The following is a 25,084-nucleotide window of genomic DNA, read 5'->3' on the forward strand; positions in this document are numbered from 1 at the left end:
CTAATTAAAGGCTTAGACACACATGAATGGATGTGTGTAGGTGTTTTAGGGGGGGTTGTGTATTTGTGGGTGTGAGCGTTCTCACGATTGTGTGTATCTAAAGCTTCTCACACATGGGTAGTGGTGAGCGTCTTCTTCTGGGAGTGTTTGATGTAAGTCTTATCTGCATTTTAAAGGCCAGCGATAGGCAGGGGGAGGAGGGAGGGGGGTTGGTCATTACTCTGACTGACAGCGTTTATGTTTCCGAGGGAGCCGTTGGAGCAGACAGATTAGATAAGGTGAGTGATTGGCTGGGGGAGATTTATGGCCAAAGAGTGACAGTTAACATTCACCTTGTGCTTTTATGGACTGGGTGTACATTTGCAAGGCTGTGCTTGAGGGACTGTGCTCTAGCTGATCCTCAGGGTGCTCTAAACTTCATTAATGGTACAGGGATGTTCACCGTCACACAACACCTGGAAAATGAGGGAAAAAGTAAACAAAGAGAAGGGAAAAGTAAACAAACCATGATGTTGCTCAGCATAAAACATCTGCCGTGTGTGTTTCGTTGTATTGTCTGTTTGCCTTTTTTGTCATGTTTTGTTTTTGTTGATTCAGCTCTTCTTCAGTTGATTCTTTTGTGTGCGTGTGTGTGTGTGTGTGTGTGTGCGCGCGCGTGTGTGTGCGCGTGTGTGTGCGCGTGTGTGTGCGCGTGTGTGTGTGTGCATTTTTAATGCACTCCTGATCACCCATGGTAATTACTCTTTGTTGTGTGCATCATGTGGTCTCCAGGGTGTGAGCCGAGGGTGAAATATGACATGTCTTTTATTCACTGAATGATGATAACATGATTATTTGTGCTTCATGGACGTCACATTGTTATTTTCCTTATCTCTCTTCTCTGTCATGCTGTTTATTATTTAGTTATTCATCTTTGGGTTTTTTGTTGTTGTGTTTTTGTTCCCTTTTTAGTCGTGTCTGGTAAGTTGAAATGTCACCCGTCACCTATTCACCGCCCTGACAGAGACAGGAAGCTGTCACAACCCCCCTTCATCCTCCTCCCATCACCTCTCCACCCTCCAATCAGCACTCATGTTTCTGTTGTCATGGGCAACAGTGACAAAAGGACATTAATGGGTAAAAATATGCTCAGCTTGGGCCTCCAAGGTAAAGCCGCATCATTTCATTCTATTATTTCCCCCCTTTATGCATTACCAAACACCCCATCTTATTCATGGACAAATTATGTCTGTATTTCAAATGACAGCTTTCAGATTGCTTTTCTTTATGTACAGCATAGCTCCTATATAAATGGATTAAAATGTTAGGAGATTTAATACATTTGAGAACATATCCATAGTCCTTTTGAAATGAACGGGTAAACTACCCTGCCTCTCGACGGCCACATTTAGGGTGTGTCTCCTCACGTAGATGGCCTATTAGACCAGCAAGGCCTTGTGTCTGCTGCAGAGGGGCATGGGTGACATTGGGCTATGACACCACACTTAGTCTGAGATGGAATTTGTCATTAAGATGCATAGATACTGCATCCTGGTTGAGGCCTGTGCTGTTGGAGAGTGTCAGCATGGACAGATGGCTCAAATTTATTCCCCATTTCCATGTAAATTTTAATGGTGCATGCCCTTGCCCATGCAAATAAGGGGGCATGGGAGTAACCCTTGTTTTTTCTATTCATTACATATATAATATGCCTGCATTTTGAATTTGATCGGCGTTGTTTAATCTGCTGTGCACACACCATGCGAAGTTTTGAAAGAGAGCTTATACCCTTAACATCTGATTTGAATAGAACCAGAGCTGCAGTCAAATTTCTTTTCTTTCTTTCAAATAGCCCAGACCACTTGTAACTGTAATATTATGACAACTATAATAATATACTATGGTGTGTTTGTCTATTCAATGGCTAACCATTGTCATGACTGTCCTCCAGTGCCCCCGGCATTTGTGGTGAGACCAAGGAACCAGGTGGTTGGGGTTGGCAGAACCGTCACCTTCCAGTGCGAGGCCACTGGAAACCCACAGCCAGCCATTTTCTGGCAGCGGGAAGGCAGTCAGGTAAACAAAATAAACTATGACAAAGGTTTTCATTTCAAAATGCTCCTTGTCCATTTGGAAAACATTCAAGCATGCTCATTCAAAGCTCTGAAAAGCGCTATTTTTGGTAGGCATAGTTCAGGAGATCGCTGAGACGGATGTTCGCATGCGTATACCATTCTCGCCAAATAAAAGTCTGACTATATGTGATCTGTTTTCATACCCCACAGAACCTGCTCTTCTCCTACCAGCCTCCTCAACCCTCCAGCCGATTTTCTGTATCTCAGACTGGCGACCTGACCATCACTGATGCCGAACGCTCAGACGTGGGCTACTACAGCTGCCAGGCCCTCAACATCGCTGGCAGTGTCATCACCAAGGCTCTGCTAGAGGTCACTGATGGTAAGCGACCTCACTTTAAACACAGTTTCTGCACACAGCAAAAGCCTTAGAGAGAATTAGAGGGACACTGAGTGGATGAATATTGGTATTTCAGATAATCTTTGGCTCATGAGGATAAAACCGTTCATCTGAAATGCTGTGGTCCTACTGTAGAGCATATTAATATCCGAATTGAGGCTTGTGAGGTTTGGTCTGGCCTGTTCTATGTGTTCCTGTCAGAGGTAGAGACTCGCTGGTGCCTGTGTACCCAGACCATGGCTCAGTATTTGGCTTCATTGGCTTCACACTGGCCAATGTCTCCTTTGGTATTCCATGGCTGGCTTGCTGCTGTCTACCGTTGGAAGACTGTGGCTGTGTGGTGAGGTCTGGATTGGGTCCTTTAATTACTCTGCTAGCCAATCCCTGTCAGCCTGGTGGACTAACCTTGGTTTCATTTCCACCATACCCACAGAGATCTGGGCAACTATTATTTTGTCTATGACACACCTAGATTCATCCCTTCATTTACCAAATGTCCTTCTTCATTTCAGACCTACAACGGTATGCTACGTCTCTCTCCTCTTCTCTTTCTCATTCTGTCGTGCTCTCTGGATAATAATAACAGTTATTAAAGCGAGCGGGCCGCTCTGAGGCCACAACTTCTCCGCAGGCAGATCTGGTAATTACAGGTCATGCTGACAGTGTTTTAGTAATTGCACCATCCCGGGCACAAAGGCAAAGACAAAGCGGCCCAGAGATTACACCGCAGCATGGCTCTGAGGATCTGTGCGCACATACATACATCATTATGTGTTGCCTTTACACTGTGTTTTGTATTAATTTGATTGCTCCTCACTGAATGTAACCTGCTTGTAAATCAGTGGAGCTGACAGCAATGGTCATCAATAGTCCTATGAATAATAATAATAATCAGAGGGAGGCAGACAACCTATAGCAGGAACATGATGAATCACACAGAGTAGAGACAAAATAAAAAATTAAAAACATCTTCTCCCTCTTCCTCCTCTTTCCCCCGTTTTCTCTGCCTTTATCTGTCTGTCAAATGCACATTTTCTCTCCGTGCCTTTGTTTGCTGTTTGTGTCGGCTGCTTGAACACCCGGGGTTCACAGGCTGCGAGGCAGGGAGGAGGAGTTTAAACATCTTCATGCTAATAACATTGTCAGTTCTGGCTAGATGTTTTTAAGTGTTTTTCTCCCTTGTTTTGTGTTTTATGGCTGGGGGATGGGCCGTGGGCTTGTTGGCCACGAGCGTTCGTATGCTTAGTGCCAGGCATCTGGTAGAGCTGCAGCGAGAGGACTGAAGTATCTGAGGCCGTTTCATTTTAATTACGCTGCTTTTATTTGGCTGAGTTTGACTCCTGCTGCTGAATGATTAGAAAATTGCTTCCAGTTCTTACAATTGGATTTAATTCCTCTCCCACTACCCTTGCAGTTTTCACATGCTTACATTGCTACACGCTGTTTGTCAGATTCTCACTACTCTCTGCCTTTTGTGTTTTTTCTCACACAAGCTGGATTTAATTGTCTGAATCCTCTGTTCTTTCGGTCCCCGTTACACCACGTGACCACCTTCACAGTTTTGCTCCTTCCACCTCGCCACATAATTGCTCATTGTCCTTCCTCCTTCCACAGTCGTGTCGGACCGCCCGCCGCCCGTTATCCGACAAGGCCCGACCAATCAGACGGTGGCTGTGGACGGCACAGTGGTCCTCAACTGTGTGGCAACGGGTAACCCCACCCCTACCATCCTCTGGAGGAAGGATGGTGTGTTGGTGTCCACCCATGACTCCAGGGTCAAACAGCTGGACACGGGCGCACTGCAGATACGCTATGCAAAGGTAAGACACCTGGACGCCGGTACAAACATGCTCAGATCCCCTTTTAACATCAAGCGAAGTAAACATTCAACACAGCGCCCAGTGCTGTTCTGTGACATTTGGAGTTAATTTATTATTTGACTCTGAACGTATAAACTCACCTTGTATTTCTATATTTCTATAAAAATATAATTATGTTTTTAATCAAGATTTTATATTAGGCTGCCTTTTAATGTCTCAAGCCATTCAAATAAACTTCAAAGCTGTACATATCACATCAATGATGTGCTGGCCAACCCCTGCTGGTCGGTAAATAAAGCATGTGTTCCCTGCCAGCAACCAGCCCTCCGCGGGCTGTCAGTCAGTTGTCGTGGGTTTGAAATGGAGTCTGTGAAGTCGAACAGTCCGTAGTTCCTGTCAGTCAGCAAACACAGTGGGTTTTGTGTGTAACGTTGTGTGCCGGCACATATGTGTGCGCGGTCGAGATGGCAAGCTGTGTGATGCTGAACACACTCTTCGGGAGAGAGAAGTAGGGGGTGCTGACGTGTCTTCCAGATGGAGGCGACACGGGGGTCAGAGTTCACGTCAGTTTGCGGCGTTCTGATGAATGCTGGCGTGTCTTGTGGTGACAAGATTGCGGTGTGATTGGGTTGCCAGCGTGAGACAGGCAGGAGGGGGATGCGTCTGAATCCCTCTCCCGCTGCAGCCGAGTAAACTCCGCAGGCACTGTACATTAATGAACTTGTCATTTCTCCCGGACAACTTTTTAATCAAAACGTTTGTGATGCGTGAGGTAATTTATAGAGTTTAATACATTTTCTTACCTGCCAGACAAAATAATACACACCTTGAGGGTCACTGGCAGGACAGACTGTATTCACACTCAATTTATCTCTTTCTGTTTTTCTCTATTTATCTTGCTTACACACCAGCATAGTAGCCCTTAGCGTAATATATATCACCAACAAACCACAACAGAATTATGTTTTACCAATAGACTTTGACTGCAGTTGACAGGGCGGACATTTTTAAACGTGGCAATATGAAAATATGCCGTATACCTTTGCCAGCGGGGTTATGTTTTGTTGTTTTGTTTATTAGCCTGTTAGCTAGCCGGATATCTCAGAAACCCGTCAACCGATTTCAGCTAATTTGGAAGACATTTAGTTTATGAGCCAAGAAACAATGATTAGTTTTTGGTCTGGATTCCGATTCAGGTACAGATCCAAGAAGAGCTTTTTTTTCAACTCTGTTTTCTCATGAACTGCTGCACTTTCAGGGAAAAAAGAATCTGGCGCATGCACCACATGATTGTCTCTCACTGTGTATTTTGATGCAGGTCCAGATCTAATTCAGATTATACTTGCCATTATTAAAATAACAAACTTAGAGGATTGTTCAGCCTTGGTAGAGGATTAGGGAAGTAAGTGCTTTCCAGTGTTGTTCCAAAATGAACATGTAACTACACTATATCTCAACATATCTTTGGGATCCCACTTTTCCCAACAAAGTTATATCTAAAAGTGTATGAATAATGGAGGTTTGAACATATATCTTCAGTGCAGATTGTAACCACATCTGTTGAACAGGGCAGTGACTTCCATGTTTGGTACCCAGGGGGATGGTAGAGAGAGACAAAAGGTCTCCAATTAGTCTATGATCCTGTGAAAACCTTTTCCATTTGACTAGGAATGGCTGTCACTTGGCCTTTCCAGCTGCTTTCCCCCAGTTTCTGCTATGAAAGAGATGATACTGAGATTATCAGGCAATGACAGCTGCCTGCTACTGACTCCACCAGAATGTCAATAAGTAGCGCAGGGGGGAGCAGGGAGAAAGGGAGCAAGAGGCTGACGGGGGAAAAGATACTACTACCTATTTAGAAGACTGTAACACACATTTAAATGGTTTTCATTTAACTACGTTTCCTCCCCTCGACCCCCTCCAGCTCGGTGACACTGGCACCTACACCTGCATTGCCTCCACACCCAGCGGAGAGGCCTCATGGAAAGCCTATTTAGAGGTTCAAGGTAAGGCTAATCAAATAGTGTCCAGGATATATTGCCCATTATTTTTCTAACAAATGTAGTTTGTTTTGTTTTGTTTTTTCAATTGCTGGGTATGTTTCATTATTTATTCTGATTGATGAAAGAGCAAAACAAATTAGGGTTTTTGCGTGGCTTTGGTTTTTTTGGAAAATAGCAATAAAGTACATTGACTTGTTTGTTTCCCTCTCTCTGTTCTACATGTAGAGTTTGGAGTCCCAGTCCAGCCAAACAGACCTACTGACCCAAACCTGATCCCCAGTGCCCCTTCTAAACCTGAGGTCACAGATGTTACCCGCACTTCCGTCACCCTTTCCTGGAAGCCGAATCTTAATGCTGGAGCCACACCCACCTCCTATATAATAGAGGCCTTCAGGTAAAACTAATCAACTTGCCCATCAATAGACTAATTATTCCATGGCTTTCTTGAAACCTTTGAAAGTTTCATTCTCTGTGTTGCTTCCACAGTCATGCATCAGGGAGCAGCTGGCAGACCCTGGCAGATCATGTGAAAACTGAGTCATTTGTACTGAAGGGCTTGAAGCCCAGCGCAGTCTACCTCTTCTTAGTACGGGCAGCCAATGCCTATGGGCTGAGTGATCCCAGTCCTATCACTGATGCTGTGAAAACACAAGGTGAGAACTGCCCTCTTACTGATGTGAATTTGATCTACAGTACAGTGGTGTTTTGGTTTTTTTTAAGACAAGGTCATTCATTTTTTAATGTCTGTGCTCCTGCACACAGATATCCCTCCCACCAGCCAGGGTGTGGACCATCGTCAGATCCAAAGGGAGTTGGGAGAAGTGGTAATCCACCTGCACAACCCCACCATTCTTTCCTCCTCATCTGTCAGGGTGCAGTGGACAGTGAGTATCATTTTCTCCCTGAATGCATTATTGCCACTTTTTCTTGTCACATTCTCACACAGCTGCAGCCGCATACAGATTGCCATATGGATCATTGGTATCACTGACCACCAAGGCTCCAAGGTTAGTTTAGTGATATGCGTATGGTGAATTTGTCAGGCAACTCAGCCGAGCTAATGTGCTAACGTCCTAGCACCCTGCAGAGGAAGGACACTGCAGTGAGCAGCCTGGAACACAATCCAAGTGTTCTTAGTATCCATCTGGCGTTAGCCTGAACTGGTCAGCTGGCCAGAGACCAAAAATCTGCAGCTTTGCCCACAGCGGACCACTCAACCGCCCAAAAGCTTAACTACAGAGCCCAGCCTTCTGCAATAGGCCATATAGTGGCATATAATAGTGTGTGGCGTGCCAGTCTGTGCCCTCTCAGATTGAAAACACTTGACGGCTGTTAAAATAATACAAGTGAGAAGGAAGAGGCGGCCAACTCATGCTCTTAAGTGGAAATGGCTTACAGATGTTAAAACGGATAGGTGGAAGAGGAGGAAGTAGAAGTAGAACTGGGAGCTTATGTTGGTGTTTCTTTGCTGGTACAAGCTGCAATTGATCCGGTTAATGTATTATGAGTTGTTTTTTTTATTTTTTATTATGACACAGTATAAATACGCATTACAGCTGTCTACCTTACATAGATATATAGATATTAGTCTGGGGTATGGTTCACTGAAGGCAGAGAACAGTCCGTTTTTACCTTTAGACATAAAGACACCCCTACATTCCCAGGTATTATGAAGTGCCACAGTGATTGATGAATGGGACTGAGGAAACGTGAAAAGGATAGTGACACGTCAAGACTGATTTAAGACATTACTGCCCAGTTACCCTGTCACCCTGGAATGTATCAGGAAAAAAACATGCGGCATGAGGGAGACTGACGCTGTAGTCGAGCGCCACAGTTCCCTGGTTTTGTGGTGTTAAATCTATTCCCAGTGTAGAGTTTCTTGGTTCTACATATTCCTTTGTCTCGCGGTAAATGGTTGCACACTTTTCAGGCTAATGAAGACCACCTGAGCCGGCAGCATATTTTACAGGGGAGGGATAAAGAAATCACTAAAATCTTTACAAGCCAGTGCTGCTTGCCTTCCACAGGGACTTGTAGGGATATTAGCATACCGGTTAGCGGTTATTCTTTTCCCCAACCATGCTGGATAACAAAGCGACATTAATTATCCCTAGATTAAACTAACAGACAAATCCTTTCCAGTTCCATTTATTGTCTTTATTTAGCTACATCAGGCACTGTAAAACTTGTTGTATTCTCGACTTCTGGTTCTCCGTATAAAGATCCACTTTTCCCCCGTCTTCCTTGACTTCAGCAGCCAGGCAGTACACTAGAGAGCAGGACAGGATGAGACAGGCTGTTCTGGGAGCCTGGGCCCTATTTAACCAGCTCCAGACATAGAGGAACCTCTGGCCAATGACCTCATACTGTGGTTTTCACAAATCGCTGCTGCTCCAAATGGCGCATAGACAGACAGCCGAAGAGAGAGATGTAGATGTGGATGGATAAACAGAGGGGTGATGTGATGAGTTAGCACCCCATTCCATCCACCGCCTCGTGTATCAGTTGCATGAATCTACAGTTGTCCGGCGATGCTACAAGCTATTACATTACTGTATCATTTTCCACTGTGAACTGTGAAGCATGTAATCAAGTCAAGCTGACACTGTCTTTGTCTGTGTCCCTGTGCCATTCACTAGGTGGAGCAGCAGTCACAGTACATACAGGGCTACAAGGTGATGTACAGGCCTTCACCGGAGGGGCTGCAGAGGACTGAATGGGCTGTGTTCGAGGTGCGCACCCCGGGGGAGGACAGCGCCGTCGTGCCGCAGCTTCGGAAGGGAGTCACATATGAGTTCAAAGTCCGCCCCTTCTTCAACGAATTCCAGGGAACAGACAGCGATGTCAAAATTGGCAAGACGCTGGAAGAAGGTGGGGGGGATGTGAATATGTGTGTGACTGTGTGCAAGTGTGCTTCAGTGCTCGCTCGCTTGCATGTGTGCATGCATGTTTTCATGTTTACACAATTTTATATGCTCAGCTTGTATGTGCGAGAGCATACAACAGCTGTTCACAGCAGGCAGTGAGGGCAGGATTATGTTATGTTCAAATGTGGTGCATTCAAGCATGCTGGGGTGGATGTTCAGCTCTTTAAAAAGGCCCTATGGAAACCCATACACAACACTCCAGTGCAAGTGTTGTACTAATTTTTCACAGGGTGTGGTTGTGGAGGTCTCATGAGGTTTGGTTGAAACCCAACTGCAAATTTTCAATCTGTAGCAAACACTTTAGAGAAGTGTGAGAGCAAAGTGTTTACCAGACAGAGAGTGTGCGTGTGTGTGTGTGTGTGTGTGTGTGTGTGTGTGTGTGTGTGTGTGTGTGTGTCTTTGTGTGTGTGTGTCTTTGTGTGTGTGTGTCTGTGCGTTTGTGTGTCTTACATGTGTAGGAGTGTTTTGATCTCTTTCTGCTGGATTCTCCTTTGTTCCCAATTTTGTTGATAATTGTTTTCGGGGCTCTATACATAATGTTTGTTCTCCCGTAAGCACAAAAATGCTTGTTTTTATAACACTCACTCACACTGTGATTACCTCTTTTATGTTGCATTCATAATTATTTCAGTGTAATTACCATTGGACCATAGGTTGGCGTTCACACACCGCCATACTCCCCACTATCATAACTCCCTGTCTGTTTTAAGGAAAACAGTTATTTGCTTTTATTTCCTCACAAAATCATTCGTATTAAACAAACTCAATTTTCAGATGAAAGTGACATAATTTTGATAATTTGTCCTTTGTTCTCACCTCAGTCGCACACAGAGATAAAGAACAAATTCTGGCGGCTGAATGGGATGAGGGGAGGCAGGGCGAGACTGCATGCAGTTATGGAAAAAAAAAAAAATCAGTATCATGTATGAAGGTGTGTTTTTTTTAAATCTTTTGTCTGCCCCCTTTCAGCTCCCAGTGCCCCTCCTCGTGAGGTTACAGTGACGGAGAGTGGGGACAATGGGACTGCCATCGTGGTCTCCTGGCAACCCCCTCCAGAAGAGGAGCAGAATGGGGTGGTCCAGGAGTACAAGGTAACACAGAAAAAAAAAAAAAAAACTGCCAGCAGCTCCCTCAGGTCTGAGCAAGCAGGACTCAAACTGTAGATGTAGAGAGACACAAAGGAGAAACAAACAGAGATACAGACAGATACAGCAGATAACAGAGAAAGGGACAATGCACAGACATGGAAAAGGTAATGAATTCCTGGTGGGGGCACACCTTTCCTCTGTGCTACTCCTCCTCGGTGCAGCAGAGGCTCAGAGACGGAGGAGGAAAGGAGTTGAAAGCAGGGGAGCTGGTGGAAAGTGTTGTGAAACAGTGCCATCAGGTGGAGAGAGCAGACTCACACATCCTGTGCTGTTTCAAAGGTGAAGAGTAGTGAGGGGCCTTTTCTGTGGCACTAATGGTAGAAATGATCGGTAGTTCCCTGGTGATCACAGATCCTAGTGGGATTAGTGGAGATAAAATGTTGGGGTTTACATGAGAACAAATATGTATCTAATGTAACTTAAGTGTTCATTTTTACCGATGTAAATGAAAAGTGAAAGAATGAGATAAACTACATAAAACTTAACTAAAATGTAGATTATTATAAAAGAAGAGACATCCATGCAGAGGCAGGTAAAAGTGTATTTTGTAGAGTGGAGAAGAAGCTATAATAGCGACCAAGGACATAACAATGAAGAAATAGATGTTTATTATAATTCCAGTCATTTCTTTGGTCTGGAGCTGTGCTAATGCGTTCTTAAACCCACAGTGATTCTTCTTTCCTCCTCCTTACTTGACAATGTGTGCTCTTTTTGTAATAGCTTCACTTTGGGCAGCACTGTCCTCGCATTCATTATGCTGTAGAAGTCCTGTATTTTAATTGGAAAGCCTTTTTTATGTCACAGGGAATATATGTTAGTGGTGGAAGGGAGGATGAAGCAGAGCCAGTGGAAAAGTTAAGCCGCTGTTAATTTTCCAGGTAAATGTTTCTGGTGATAGAGTGATAGAGTAATTTCATGGTTTTTAAGTCCAGTCTGAGAGTGTTCCCTGCTCATTACCGAGCCCGGTCCCTAGCGGCAATTCCACTCACCGCAATTTCTAAGATACACAGAAAATGTCAGTGCTGTGTGGCTTCATCATAGAAGTGCAAACACGTGCACACATGTATGGTACACACCCAAGGAGGTGTGTATGTTAACCGGGTTAACTGCTGGGAGGAGGTTGGGGGTAAAGAAAGCAGATTGTCAGGGGTTCAGGATGTGGAGGTCTCCAGGCCTCATGCTGAGGTGAATGTATACTTGTCTTTGTGACCTGGGTCTGAGTTAGCCTGGGAGACCGCACTCCTTCCTGTGATTGACAGCACTTAGCTTCTGCTGAAATTGGGTTATAGTCGTGATCCCCATTTGTTTTTCATGAGCTTAAGGCAACACTGAGACATGTTATGGCTACCTCGGCTAATACTGACCCTGTGTTGAGCGCAGCCAGTAAAACATAAAGCCGTGTTGTAAAATCTTTTGCTACCTCAGAGATGTAACACAATACCCACAGTGCACTAAAATGTTGCAATAGCAGCACCATCCAATTATATGGACGCAGATTGGTGGCCGCTACCACACTGAATGTCGTCAGGAAACCCTCATAACATTTCCTCAATCTCCCACTTTCTCTTTGTCTTGTGTTATGGCAGATTTGGTGTTTGGGGAATGAGAGCAGGTACCACATCAACCGTACAGTTGACGGCTCAACCTTATCCGTGCTGATTCCCAGCCTGGCCCCGGGGATCCGCTACAGTGTGGAGGTAGCGGCCGGCACCGGGGCCGGTCCTGGGGTCAAGAGCGATATCACCTTCTTCCAACTTGGTGAGTTAAAAACAAGCTTTTATTTCTCTCTCACAGGAGGTGACATAATCATTTTGTTTTCCCTCTGGTGGATATATTTGCTGTATTCCGGTGTGTTTTGTCCTCTGGCAATCCTTCCACACAAAACCATCAATCACCAGTCGCCTGAAAAATAATAATGACATTAATCCAGTCATCTAAAATTAAGAGGTTTTCAGTAATAAGACTTTTTGCCAAGTAAACAGGCAATTATGTAATTCCCTTTCTTCAAGCCTCTGCCTGCTTGTCTTTTCATAATTAACAGCGATACCTCAGAACTGTAATTGAAGTGATTACTGCTACACAAACATCATCAAACTTGCCACGGAAGAGTGTGATGAGTTTGAATGACAGGGAACTTTTATAGTTTCTGTGCACTCTCGAATGGCTTTTAGGTTCGGTCGCTGGCAGTGCGATCAACACGGGCGCATTAAATTCCTGTGTGGCAGAGCTGTTGCGCTGGCTGCCCCACCCTGCTCCATTCTCTACTCGAGGATGCAATGTTTTCTGTCTCTGTTTCGCTTCGAACAACAAAGGCAATAATGAATCCTGCACTCTGGGCACAAGCATGACATGTTATTAATACTAAGAACCACAGTGTAGACTGCACTGGGGCTAGTTGTTGTAATTTACTTCTTGGTTGGTTTTTTTTTTTTTTTTGTCCTTTTTGTCTAGACAGACAGATATTTTGAGATATTTTGTCAGTTTTTATTCCCCAAAGCTCTGAGCTGGCCTACTCAGGAGAGGGATGGAAAACACATGAATACCAGGATGAGGCAGAAAGAGAGAGAGAGAGAGAGAGAGAGAGAGAGAGAGAGAACTCCATCTGGTTTTAAATGTGTGATTGAGTGGGCTGGGATGGGCATGAAGAAGCATCGGCTGTGACTGATACAATTTCTCTCACTTGAAGAGTTCCTGTGGTGATTGTTGCCGTGTTCCAACACTGGAGTGGAACAATGTGCCTCGGGGACCAGCGCCTCACCCAAATGCATTTGTCACACTCTGAGCTTGCATGCGTCATCCCAGCCTAGATACCTGTGCAGTCCCTTGTGGGCTGCTTAGTCACATTGGCAATGCTCCGTTCACTGGGCCAGACAGAGCCATAAATTGAGAAGACAGAGAAGTGAGAAGAGAGGCAAACCCGAATGGAGACATGGACTGAGTGGCTGAGACAGAGACAGACAGAAGGATATGGAGGGATGGAGGCGTGGCGCTGGCTTCTTTGGGGAAGTGTTTCCGCCTCCGGCTTAGAGGGTTGATAGAGGAGAGTGGCTACAACATGAAAGACTTGAGAAAAAGGGATGAAGACAAAGTAACACGAACATGAAGAAACTTCAGAATGGCGTGGGGGTGGGGGGGTGAGGCGAGGGGGTGGGGCGTCCCAGAGAAGTCTTTCATGTATCACGCGTGAGGGAAAAGCACAGAGAGAATAGACAGATGAGAAAAACAGGCCGAGAGCGGGTTGTTTGTGAGCAGCCGTACAGACGGTGCCTGTGCACTGCATCTCACAGTAGGAACAGCTTCAAGGCATTTACACCTCAGCTTTTCACAGACGCGCCTCAGTTTGCTAATTACTCTGGCGTCTGTATTTGAGGATGATCTCGCTGGATTTATTCATATGATTGTGAAACCAGCATCGCTCAGTGTAAATGACGCCTCTCTGTGTTTTGCTATCTGGCTCCATCAGGCTGGCGTGGTGCACAGGCTCCGTTTGAACGTCTTTGGTTGCTCTCGTCCGCTCGCCATTGTTGTATGAGATTTGTGATGAAAGCCTTCTGAATAATAGAGAGAAAGGACTCCCGTTTTCACAAGCCAGCCTCACACACACCCACTGAGATGAAGACTCTTTTTGTGCGAGAGGAAGAAGGAATGTTCATAGCTATGTACTGTTTTAACTCCATTTATTTTAGATACATTTTCCCTATTTCAGACTTTTCCACTTGGTTTGAGTTTTAGGTTTAAATTTTTATTTTTTTTTCCCCTTCTCTCCCCTGGTTACACATTCCTAACTCCCTTCATTTCACTTGTGCTACACACCAACTGAATCTTTTTTTTTTTTCTTTTTTTTTCAAATCATTTTTAATCATTCTCTCACATCTCCTCCCATCATTCCCCAATCCCTCATCCTCAGATTCATCTGGGCGAATGACAGAGACCGAGGCCCCGGAGAACCCCCTGTCCCAGCAGATCTCAGATGTGGTCAAGCAGCCAGCCTTTATAGCAGGCATAGGAGCTGCTTGCTGGATCATCCTCATGGTCTTCAGTATCTGGCTGTACAGACACCGAAAGAAAAGGAACGGCCTCTCCAGCAGCTATGCAGGCATACGCAAAGGTCAGTACACGCGCGCAACATTTAACACCATCAGGAACTCGGTCCGCTTGGATTTCTAAATTTCCTGCGCTGGTTTGAGGTTGCAAGAGGTATTCTCGCTTACAAAAATGTGCGGCAGGAAATGCAGTGCAGTATTTATTAGTGTGTTCACTCATGTTTCAATCCAGTCCTCTCCCTTTTCTTCATTCAAAATGCTGCCAACCCTCCTTCACATCCTCCCTGTCGCACACAGAGAGATGTCTTTGTAGAGTGCTCTGGGTGAAGTCTAACTGAAAGTACTCTGCAGTAGAGTACTTTAAGATGTGATGTGAGTTCCCACTGAGATTGCTGCATGAAGACGTCTTTTATTTCTTTTTCATACTTCTGTCGTGCTGATTCTGCAAGGACGTGTGAAGAAGAGTGTTTCCAGTGAAGTATATTTTGAGGTCCAACAACTCCCCTTTTAGCAACTCCCGTCTGACTGGAAACAGAAAATGCCTCGGCGTCTTTATCAAGGACACACTGACATTTTCACATGCTTGAAGTAATCTTGCTGTCCTATCAGAGAGAGACCTTTAGATATGAAGGAGTTGAACATTTAGAAATTCTGTTCATAGTTTCACTTTACCGTGTTCTCAAAAATCTCTAAAATCCCAGCCCTCGGGTGTTCGGGCTGCGGTGCAACCCTCCTAGAGCCGCCACAGCGTAACCCAGTGGGTTTGTATATGGCTTGAGTGGAAGTGACAGGGTTCATGACATGCCCAACCTCTGCCCACAATAGTTAGAGTATAGAGAGAGCTATTAGCCTTTCTTTCTGAGTCTCATTTATGTGTAGGCGAGCTTAATGTGTGGCCTTGGGCTGTGCAGCTGCTGCCTGTGGGCGCTACCTGCGCCATCCCCACTTCTGGGCTCAGGTTTACTGCTGACTACCAGGGATAGAGGAGATCGACCTTCAACCTTGAAACACACACGGACAGACAATGGACTGACATAGCTGCAGCTAACCTGGGGCTATCACACAGAAAACAAACGTCATCCATGTTCTGAATCCACTGCACTTCTTGTTGATAGTGGGAACTGTGAGTCATGTGAAAGTAAGAGACACCACAGCTAAGCTTTTCTTTAGGCTCTGCGGTCTTTTACAAATACCTGTGTGGATTATAATGGTCAGAACTGATTCTTTTTTCCCCCATTATGACATAGATTACCTTGAAAACACTGTCAAGATAACATTTCAGTTCCGCTATGTGAAGCAATGATACGCATGCAATCTGAGACATCTTCATCCAAGGTAACACCCTCATAAACATTATTAAACATCGCCTGTGTTCTTAAAAACAGAGGTCATTCAGAGGGAATGTGTTGAGACAGAAGAAGTAACTTCTAACGCTCCATTAGTGCAGTAATGATCTGTGGCCAGGCGGTACACGACGATACTGTGTAGGCTGAGATTACCCTCCGGCCCTGTGTGATTCTCTGTGTTGATGTTTACTCACATAAACTCAAAAGGCTCTTCAGGGGCACAGTAGGCAGTCACGCTCCCCCCCTTTCTTCTCCCTCCTCGCGTCTCCAGACCACAAGAGGCCACGGTCTTTGTTGGAACTGGTAACTAAGAATGTTTTGAAAAGAGTATAATTGCAACCACATGAAGCAACAATCTGCACTCAGGGTGAAATAGGTTGGATCGGGACTGAATGTGTACATCTGTGTGCTGCAGTGTTGTCTCCTAATAGATTACATATTTCAATTTGTCAACTCAAAAGAAAAAAAAAAAAATCAAATAGCTTTTTCGTATTTTTCGTATTTCTCCAATTGTACAAACCTCACGGTGTCCAAACAGATCAGCTAAAGAAAAAAGAAGAGGAAGAAGCAAGACTGTAGCAACCACATAATTATTCATCAAAGTCATAGCTCAGTTACAGCTTCATCTAGCCTGGGACTGAGCGTCTGTGACAGGCCTGTGACAGAAGAGGAAGCTGATTTATATATTTCAGTCACGTTCACATTTCTCACTGACTGTTTTGCCTACCAAGTGGTAGTGTCTCTTCTTCAAAGGCATTCACAAAAACAGATAAAAGACATCCAACTCCTCAAATCTTTACACTTCTTTGAGCACCAAGAGGAGAGATTCAAACAGGGCAAGAGGATTTTGGCATTTAAATGATATTTATTGGCGCAGGAACTGTATGAATTAACTGTTTGGGGAAATGAAAATGTGACAAAAGTGGCGTCTATCTTCTCAGATGTTTCTCTCAGATGCAGTTTTAGGTTTAAAAGGCAGATGTCAACAGTAAAACATTGCCCTGGATGACTACCAACATAGTACAATATTGCATCAACTGCAAATAGTATTACATTTTTCAAAGACAGCAAAAACAAAGTTCATTTTTATAGAAGATACAGACTCTAAATCAACCTGGAGTAGGTTGATGTTTTTGCAAAAGGAGCCCATCCATGCAGGAGTGTGAGTAATTGAGCTGTGTGGGTGATGATGTGAGTGTTACAGATAGCAACAGACATCTCTCTGGTGTGTGACCCCCACCCAGCGGGGCCTCTGACAGTCTGGGCCAGGATTTGAACCAGCAGCTGGTTCAACACTCGCTTTCCCCCAGTCAGGGTCCAGGGATGTCTGAGGGGATCAAAGACTTGAGGGCAGCAAGGAGCATGAGAATACAGTCTAAAATACATTTCATGGATTTATGTACTTTACCAGGAGTTATGTGGTGATGAAGCATAAAAATCATCTCACAGGAACTGATTCGAGACAGTACAGATGCACAATAATGATTTTATTTCCTTTTTTCTGTCCCAACAGTGCCGTCCTTTACTTTCACACCAACAGGTAAGCACTGATTTATTTTTTATTTTTTTGCACTACATACAGTAAGCAATCTGTTTTTATTCAGTCTTTCTGCTTGTGCACCAGCCTTGTCACTACGTTTGTGGAACACTACCTTTAATGGTCAGCCATCTCAGAGTGATTAGCCTCTTTGAAACAGAGATCCTGCCATATTGCGGTTAAGAAGGCCCGTCATTATATCGGCTTTGTTTGTTTATACTGAATCAAACAACGCGGGTATAAAGCTGCTTTTATAGATAGACCATCAGCATCTGGCCTGCCATGCCAGTTCTCCCTTATACACAAACATAGATGTGGCTCTGCTGCCAGCTTATTGCTTCAACAACAACTGTGTTTGTACCTTTTATCTAGAATGGTGGAATAAAGGTGCAACATTCTTGCCTTGAACAGGCTGTATAAAAGGGGCTCTTGACTGTAGAGAAGAAGAGGGGCTCTTGATGTGTATCAATAAAAGGAGCCAATCATCGGCACCGTTTAGAAATAAATGTTTCACCAAATGTTTGTGTCGTGTCAGAACATAATGCTCAAAGACAAGAAGGCCACACTACTGAGAAGCTGTTAAAACTAGTGGTAACTTGATCAAAGGGCTGCTGGCAACTTCAGATGGGATTTAAGAGAATGACACACCACCAGCACTCCCAACACACCAATTAGATAGGCGAGCGGCAGCAGAGCTAAGAAGGTTATCTGTGAACTGAAGTGACACAGCGTAAAACAGATAAAAGAAAAGCTCTCTCTGCGCCTCTCTATCGTTGTCTCCTTGCGAGTTTGTGTTTACAGTCCTCTCCTCCTTTTTCTTCTACTCCTGGACTTTTCATCCACCTGAAATTCTTTGTTCCCCAGAGGTCTGTCAGCACTGTTGGCAGGGCTTAGTGCAGTTGCAATTGTGAAACAGTGAATGGGTGAGAGGAAAGTAAAAGGGAGAGAGACAATACTGTACAGTATGTGTTTGTGGTCACACTGACTGATCCTATCTGTGCAGAGATTGGACCTTAACAGTAGCAGTGTTGTTTCCGCCTGCCCTGAGGCTTGCAATCAGGTCGAATAATTTTGCAGTTGCAAGATTGTTGCATGACCTGCTGGAACTCTTTAAGGCGAAACACACTCCTTGCATGTTAGGTTTCTGTCTCTTTAAGAAGAAAATCCTTGCCCTGGTACCCAGTGTAAAACCAGGATGTAAAAGGGAATTATGCTGATTTTAATCTAGAACTAGTTTGTGATACTTTGCATTAAAGACAGTTAATCTAAGAGCTCCTCTGGCTACATGCAGAGGCCAAAACCACACTTCCTGTTTTGAAAAAGAGACGGGGAATCGACATGGCTAAGGCCCTACCTACCCCTCTTCCACCATCTCTCCTCTCAGGGAAGAGATTGTAATTAAAATTGGAAGTTTATCTCCCCTTCACACACCGGCAGCTTAGAGCTCCTTGAAAGAGTCCAACTTGCAGCACACGGAGCTTCAAACGCACTGAACCCGAGCCAGACAACCAAAGAGCTCTGCCTCTCTGTTCTTCATAAGCCTCTTACACATCCTCCTCCTGCTCCTGTTGCTGTTTGTGTGACTCAGCCGAAATGATGCCACACACATTCACGCACATTCTCACTTGAACGGATACAATAACACACACACAGACACACACACACACACACACACTGACACACACGTTCATAAAAAGAATCCATTCCCATCATCGCTCGCAAACCTGACAATTCAGAATGAAATGAATAAATTTGTGTTGACCTTGAATGACAATGGCAAAGATGGTGATGTGATCACAGTGGTAACAGTCGAGAAATAATGTTGGAAACTCATTATTTTCTCTCTTTTCAGTGGCATATCAGAGAGGTGGGGAAGGTGTAAGCAGCGCTGGAAGGTAAGAGTTCAGTTATTGTTTTTTAAAAATATTCAAATATTTAATATATTTCAAATATTTAACACATTTTGGGGAATTTGTTACACAGAAATCACAGATACAAAGGAATGTTAAATCTCTTGAATAGATGCGTAGGGTTGGGCAGGTGTACTTTTGGTAGACGGACACTAGGGGGAGTGCTGTGCCTTTCTAAAAGCAGCAGAGAGCTGAGGAGCTGTAAAGGAGGTGCATTAAGTATGATACAAACAGGAACAAAGCCCTATAGTCTGCCAGGAGCCCATTCCCATCCCATATAGTGGAGAGCCACATCCAGCCACAAGGCTGTGCCGTAGCATCACCATAAAACTCATATATAATGGAGATACATGCACACACATAGCAACAACAACAACAACACACTTCTTCATGTTGTGGAATGGTGCATTGTGCACAAACAGTGAGACTGTACAGAATCAGACCGGGCAAACACTGCTTCAACTTGCTAACACTCATTTGTATTTCCGCTGGATGGTGTTTGGCACGTTTTCATACAACAGAGAACTGAGTAGACAAAAAAAGGGAAGGGAGGATTTGTTGCCCTCGCTTTACTAAGAATACAAAATGTACACATTGTTGTATGGTATGTTTACGTGTGTGTGTGTGTGTGTGTGTGTGTGTGTGTGTGTTGTTCATGTGTTAATGAATAGTTAGCTTGAAGCCATCAGCACTAAATCCATATTCATTATATTATCCAGTTCTATGATTGAATCCCATATGCAGCATGGCTGTGTCAGCTCTGCACAAAGACAATGGCCATTTAATATCAACATACAACTGCCGGGGCGATTGAGGAGCTATTTTGAGATTGTATTTGGCTGTACAAGACAAATGTGTTCATTACCCAAAATGAATCCAAGAAATGAGTCATTTGAGTGGGAACGAGCAAACGTGATTCAATGCAAATTCAGTGTTGGGAAATGCAAACTGGAGTCATTCTGTGGAGATTTGAATACTGAAACAATGTATGGCACTGCTAGAGTAGTCTGACTTCTCTTTACATGTTAGATTGATTCATTTCATGAGCAATAGGAAGCTATTTATTCTCAGCTCTTTTAAAGCTCAGTGTTTGGCCTGAGGTCAGGTTGTACAGTAGAATCCTGTTGAACAAGTGATCTTGTATTGTGTTGGGATTAAAGCCGGAGAAACAGGAGCAAGACATGGAAACAATGGAGATGGATAGCCAGACGATGATGTGAAAGACTGGTCCGCATGGGTTTTTCTTCTGCTCGAGTTTCTCTTCTTTCATTCCATAGAGCTAAAAAAAAAAAACTTTTTTTAAAATGATAGAGATGTTGTGTGACACCATGGAATCTACTCTGGGAGAGTTTTTTGGTTCACTGCCTGTTCAGGACGCGCATTTCGCAACATTGGGAGTGAATTTTATCTGGCTGTCTAATCCAGGCGGATCGCTAATGCTCACGAGGGCTCAGGGAAAGTGTCATCGGCTGTGGGCAAGTCAAGCACACACAATCTATTTAGCTGGGCTTTTTTTCTAATGTGCTCCATGGGCCTGTGTGTGTGTGTTTGTGTGTGTGTGTGTGTGTGTGTATGTATTGTGTGTGTATGTGTGGCCAAAAGGCAAAAAGTACTAAAGCCGGATTTCTAGTTTTTCTATTCTCAGCTGCTGGATAAATAAACTCCACATAATCTTCTCTTTCAAATATTGTGTTACTGTGGGTGTTTCAGTTCATTCACATAAATGTCACTGTGGTGTTGGCTTAGTCTCTTACTATTGTTAACCATTTGGCCCCATTTTTTTTTTTTTTTTTTAAACCAGGCCTGGTTTGCTAAACATTGGGGAATCTGCCACTCAGCCCTGGCTGGCTGACACATGGCCGAACTCCTGCTCCAACCACAACGACTGCAGCATCAACTGCTGCACTGCAGGCAATGGCAACAGCGACAGCAACTTGGCGACGTACAGCCGACCAGGTATGTAGGCAACAAACAAAATAAACACTCCCCCCCAAAGGCAATGATGCAGTCCTTGACAAAATAACTGTAGAGATAAGAAATATTGTCGCTGGGGGAATCCACAGTGCAAAAGGAAGTAAAATCTGATATCTGGGTTAGCTCCCTGGAGAGTTGTTCTGTGTATCTCTCCTTTCTGTAGGTCTCCACGAGAAAAACCTGGAGAAATATTAGGATTAAGAGTGGCTGTGTGCTTGTGTGTTTGATTTATCTGAGGTTAAAGTAGAGCTGTTTTAGGCAGGAAATAAAAGGAGCACACTGAGAGGGGCTTATGGCCCTACTCTGTTGCTAATCGAATTGCTCTGCTGATTTCCATACTGTTGTTATAGCCGGTAATGTAATTTCCCCTAAGTGCTCAGTTATTTAAGAAATGTGTAGCGGGCGAAGAGGTCAAGGCTGGACTGCAGACGGTGGCCAGAAGCAGAGGAAGAAAGAAAGAGAGAATGATAGAGAGAGGTGCACCTGGTAGACCAGATGAAAGAAAAGAAAGGAGTGATGAAGACTAAGTATATGCTAAAACATACGCAGAGATGTATGGACGCAGGGAGAGAGTGTGAATGAGATAAAGTTAAGTAGGGTAGGTGGAGAGGGGAAAAAAGGGAAGAGACGTATGGAACACCTCCAGGTGGCCTTTTAGTTTATTCAGCACTACTACAAATGTCAAAAAAAGGGAGCACATTTGGCCTCAAAAGCATATACGCTACTGCAATACAATATACACTACTGAGTATATACACAAACTCAGGCACACAGTGACCTATCTGAACAGAGAACAGAGCAAAACTTGAAGCCAAAAACTTCAGCGTGGATGACACAGGACTTAATGTTATTAATTTTCAGCCATGAAAGTCTTTTTTTAAAAAAACCTATCCACGGAAACTTGGACTGCAATGAAATGCTCTATGTTCTAAATTATGCACTTTGGGACTATGCCTTTAAGGGCAGCCCATAATTCCTATCCAGCTGTTCGGCCTAATATCCATCCAGCAATTCAATAGTTTCTCCTTGCCTCAGACCTCTCCCAATGAGGATTAATAATTCATTTTGTAGACTTTATAGTCATCAAGTTGAGTTTTTTCTCTGTGCTAATCACCCTTCTGAGGCTGAAGTGTTTAACTCTACCTTAACATGGTGTGAGATGTTTAACAGGGAATAACAGGCTAAAGGCAACCCTCACTCCTTGCATGACACCCCGCTGTATGACACTAAGGAGCTTGCCAGACGCATGCTTTGTGTGTGTGCCAAACCTAAACTCTGTGAACATTAAGAGGATCACTGACTAGGTGACAGAGCAAAGAAATAGGAGTTAATGTCCCTTTATCTCAGCCATAGGGGCGCTTTCACAGATCAAGCATTGAAGTGTCGAGCTGTTCCACGCAGCTGAAACGTGAGGCGCATGGCACGAGCAAGCGTGCACCTATGGCCGTCCTTGGTATTTACCGCAAGGCTGGCTCTCAGATCTGCTGGAGGATTTGAATATTTTATGAGCCAGGGAAAATTGGATCTGTCAGTGGAGCTGTGCTTTTACTGCGTGCCTCATTCCAGGTCTTTGATACAGACATGTCTCTCTGTCCCTCTCAATGAGCAAAGACGTTCCCACCGTCAGATGGAAAAGAACAGAGATGACACCCACATTGAGTCACGGGTGAGGCTGGGAAGAGACTGAGCGAGGGAGGTGTAATACCACCTGTGTCACTCACCTTAACTAGATCTTCATTTCCCAAACACAACTGAGACTTTAAATGGAAATAAAGATCTCTCTCTCTCTCTGGTGGGCGCAGTGATCTCTCAAGAGCTTGACGTGAATATGTAAATGTTTCTTTCTTTCGTCAGATAAATACTTTCAGCCCTGTAGGTCAGACGATGCCCTATTGTTTCAAAGCTTTTAGCAAACTGGCATACTGCTGCAAAGCTGATCAGCAGTAGACGAGATTCATTAAACACCCTGCTCATGTTCTCCAGCCGACTGCATCGCCAATTATAACAACCAGATGGAAAACAAGCAGACCAACCTCATGGTGCCAGAGTCGGGAGTCTACGGAGATGTAGATCTGTCCAACAAGATCAATGAGATGAAGACCTTCAACAGCCCCAACCTGAAAGATGGACGCTTTGTGGGTCCGGGAGGCCAGCCGACACCGTACGCCACCACCCAGCTCATCCAGTCCTCCATCATGGGCAACAATATAAACTCAGACAGAGGAACCGGAGGGAGCGGAGGCGGACCCGGGGGTGGAGGGGAGGTGAATGAGAAACACTGCTGGAAGCCCACCTCGGTCCAGCAGCAGAAACAGGAAATGGGCTCCCAGCTGCAGTACATCATCATGGAGCAAAACAAGCTGAACAAGGGTGAGTGTGTGGAATACCCAACAGCCATGGTTAAAGAGGTCAACTCCGAGCCATGATCTTCCTCTGCTTCATTTTCCCCCCTCTGTCCTCTCCTCTCCCGGCTCTTTCCGCTTCACTGTGGGCGCCTGTAGAAGAGTTTCATGCTCATATTTTCCTTGGTTCTGTCTCGCTCCTTTTTGAAGTCAACATAGGCGTCATCACTCTTTCTTTCTGCCTGTCTGTATGGCATTCATGTAACCCCTCATCACCCTTCAAGCAATCATGTATAATCTTTGCCGCTAAATGTGAGCCACGCTTGAATTGCTGTCGTCGTACAGTATCTGGTTTGTCTTTTTGTGATGAAGGCAGGTGTGAAGGTTTATCTTTGGTGTCAGATTTCTAAAGGCAAGACAAAGATAATTCTTGGCTCTTTAGACGCTTTGAACAAAGCTATCATCACCTTGTTGGACCTGCAGAAAGGAACCACATCTGGTGTGATAGTTTTGAGACTTTCCTGCAGATGTTGCATGTGTTCACATACTCACCTGAAAAATTGTAAAGCATGAAGTGCACGGCTTTTGTCATGTGTAACACTGAACACTGAGCTCGGTGTAATGTCATTTCATGGTATACACATTTTCATATTTCCACTGTGAAATGGTTTTGTGCTGCTAATCAAATGCTGGTTCCTCATTCCCTTGTTCATTACCAAGTGGTTGCTTTGCTTGAATGTTTTTGAGTTTGCAAGACGTCTGCCCGGGGCCACACTAACAATACACTCCCACTCTGCCCACCGTCAGACCGCTACAGAGGAGGTGACAGCCCTATGCCAGCCACCATCCCCTACAACCAGACCCATGACAGCCATACTGGGGGCTCGTATAACAGCTCTGACCGAGGCAGCAGCAGTACCTCCGGTAAGAGGGTTGGGGTATAAAGGACAATGAGACTAGTTGCAGGAAAGACAATATATCCAAAAACTTTTTTCTCCCTGTTAGGAGATTTATTCTCAAATTTTTTTTTTTTTTTTTGCTCTTTTCAATTTAGCTGCCAATGTATTTTCCCAGCTTATTATAGTTGTGAACCATATAATCACATACACCCCCCCAGCTCCATTTGAAAATCCCAGTTTTCCTCAAAAGCAATAAATCACTTTGAGACACTAATAATGGTTGCTTTAAAATGGTAATTTGATTAATTTCCATGTCAGCTTATTTTGAGGAGAAATTGAAAGGGAGATGCCTTCGGAAAGTGGAAAATTGCTGAATGAAAGGAGAAGAGGAAACTGACAACAATGTCTCCTAACAAAGGCATGAGCACCATGCTAGGCGTTTGCTTGAGTCTTTTGTTTTCTGGGTGCAATGTCATCCAAGAGATGTTTAAAGCAATTTAGATAAAAAAGAACTTCCTTGTTGTTTTGGGGTTTTTTTTTATTTTTTTTATCAATTCTGTTTTTTTGTTTTGTTTTCCTGCTTTCTACTTCATTCCTGTGTTTGTCCTTGCTTATTTTTGCATTGCTTCCGTTAATTGGCTTTACTTTAATTCAAGAACGGAGCAGCCTAATTTCATC

At 44.2% G+C, this 25,084-nt stretch overlaps 1 protein-coding gene across 3 annotated transcripts in view; it reads left to right on the plus strand.

Moving 5' to 3' along the window:
* Window positions 1-25,084, plus strand: part of robo1 (roundabout, axon guidance receptor, homolog 1 (Drosophila)) — a 223,179-nt gene that overhangs the window by 190,724 nt on the left and 7,371 nt on the right. For all 3 annotated transcript variants that reach the window (XM_087173468.1, XM_087173469.1, XM_023404271.2), the window contains 16 exons: window positions 1,931-2,055; window positions 2,265-2,436; window positions 4,069-4,274; window positions 6,199-6,280; window positions 6,503-6,671; window positions 6,764-6,930; window positions 7,040-7,161; window positions 8,920-9,151; window positions 10,177-10,298; window positions 11,942-12,113; window positions 14,263-14,463; window positions 17,258-17,284; window positions 19,134-19,176; window positions 20,993-21,147; window positions 23,149-23,535; window positions 24,315-24,431. In XM_087173468.1, the coding sequence (XP_087029594.1) occupies window positions 1,931-2,055; window positions 2,265-2,436; window positions 4,069-4,274; window positions 6,199-6,280; window positions 6,503-6,671; window positions 6,764-6,930; window positions 7,040-7,161; window positions 8,920-9,151; window positions 10,177-10,298; window positions 11,942-12,113; window positions 14,263-14,463; window positions 17,258-17,284; window positions 19,134-19,176; window positions 20,993-21,147; window positions 23,149-23,535; window positions 24,315-24,431 (2,499 nt within the window). The remainder of the gene's footprint in view (window positions 1-1,930; window positions 2,056-2,264; window positions 2,437-4,068; window positions 4,275-6,198; window positions 6,281-6,502; window positions 6,672-6,763; window positions 6,931-7,039; window positions 7,162-8,919; window positions 9,152-10,176; window positions 10,299-11,941; window positions 12,114-14,262; window positions 14,464-17,257; window positions 17,285-19,133; window positions 19,177-20,992; window positions 21,148-23,148; window positions 23,536-24,314; window positions 24,432-25,084) is intronic.

Source organism: Seriola lalandi, unplaced genomic scaffold (assembly GCF_002814215.2).
Source record: "Seriola lalandi dorsalis isolate HSWRI2012SDOR001 ecotype SW California unplaced genomic scaffold, Sedor1 jcf7180002054237, whole genome shotgun sequence".
NCBI lineage: Eukaryota > Metazoa > Chordata > Actinopteri > Carangiformes > Carangidae > Seriola > Seriola lalandi.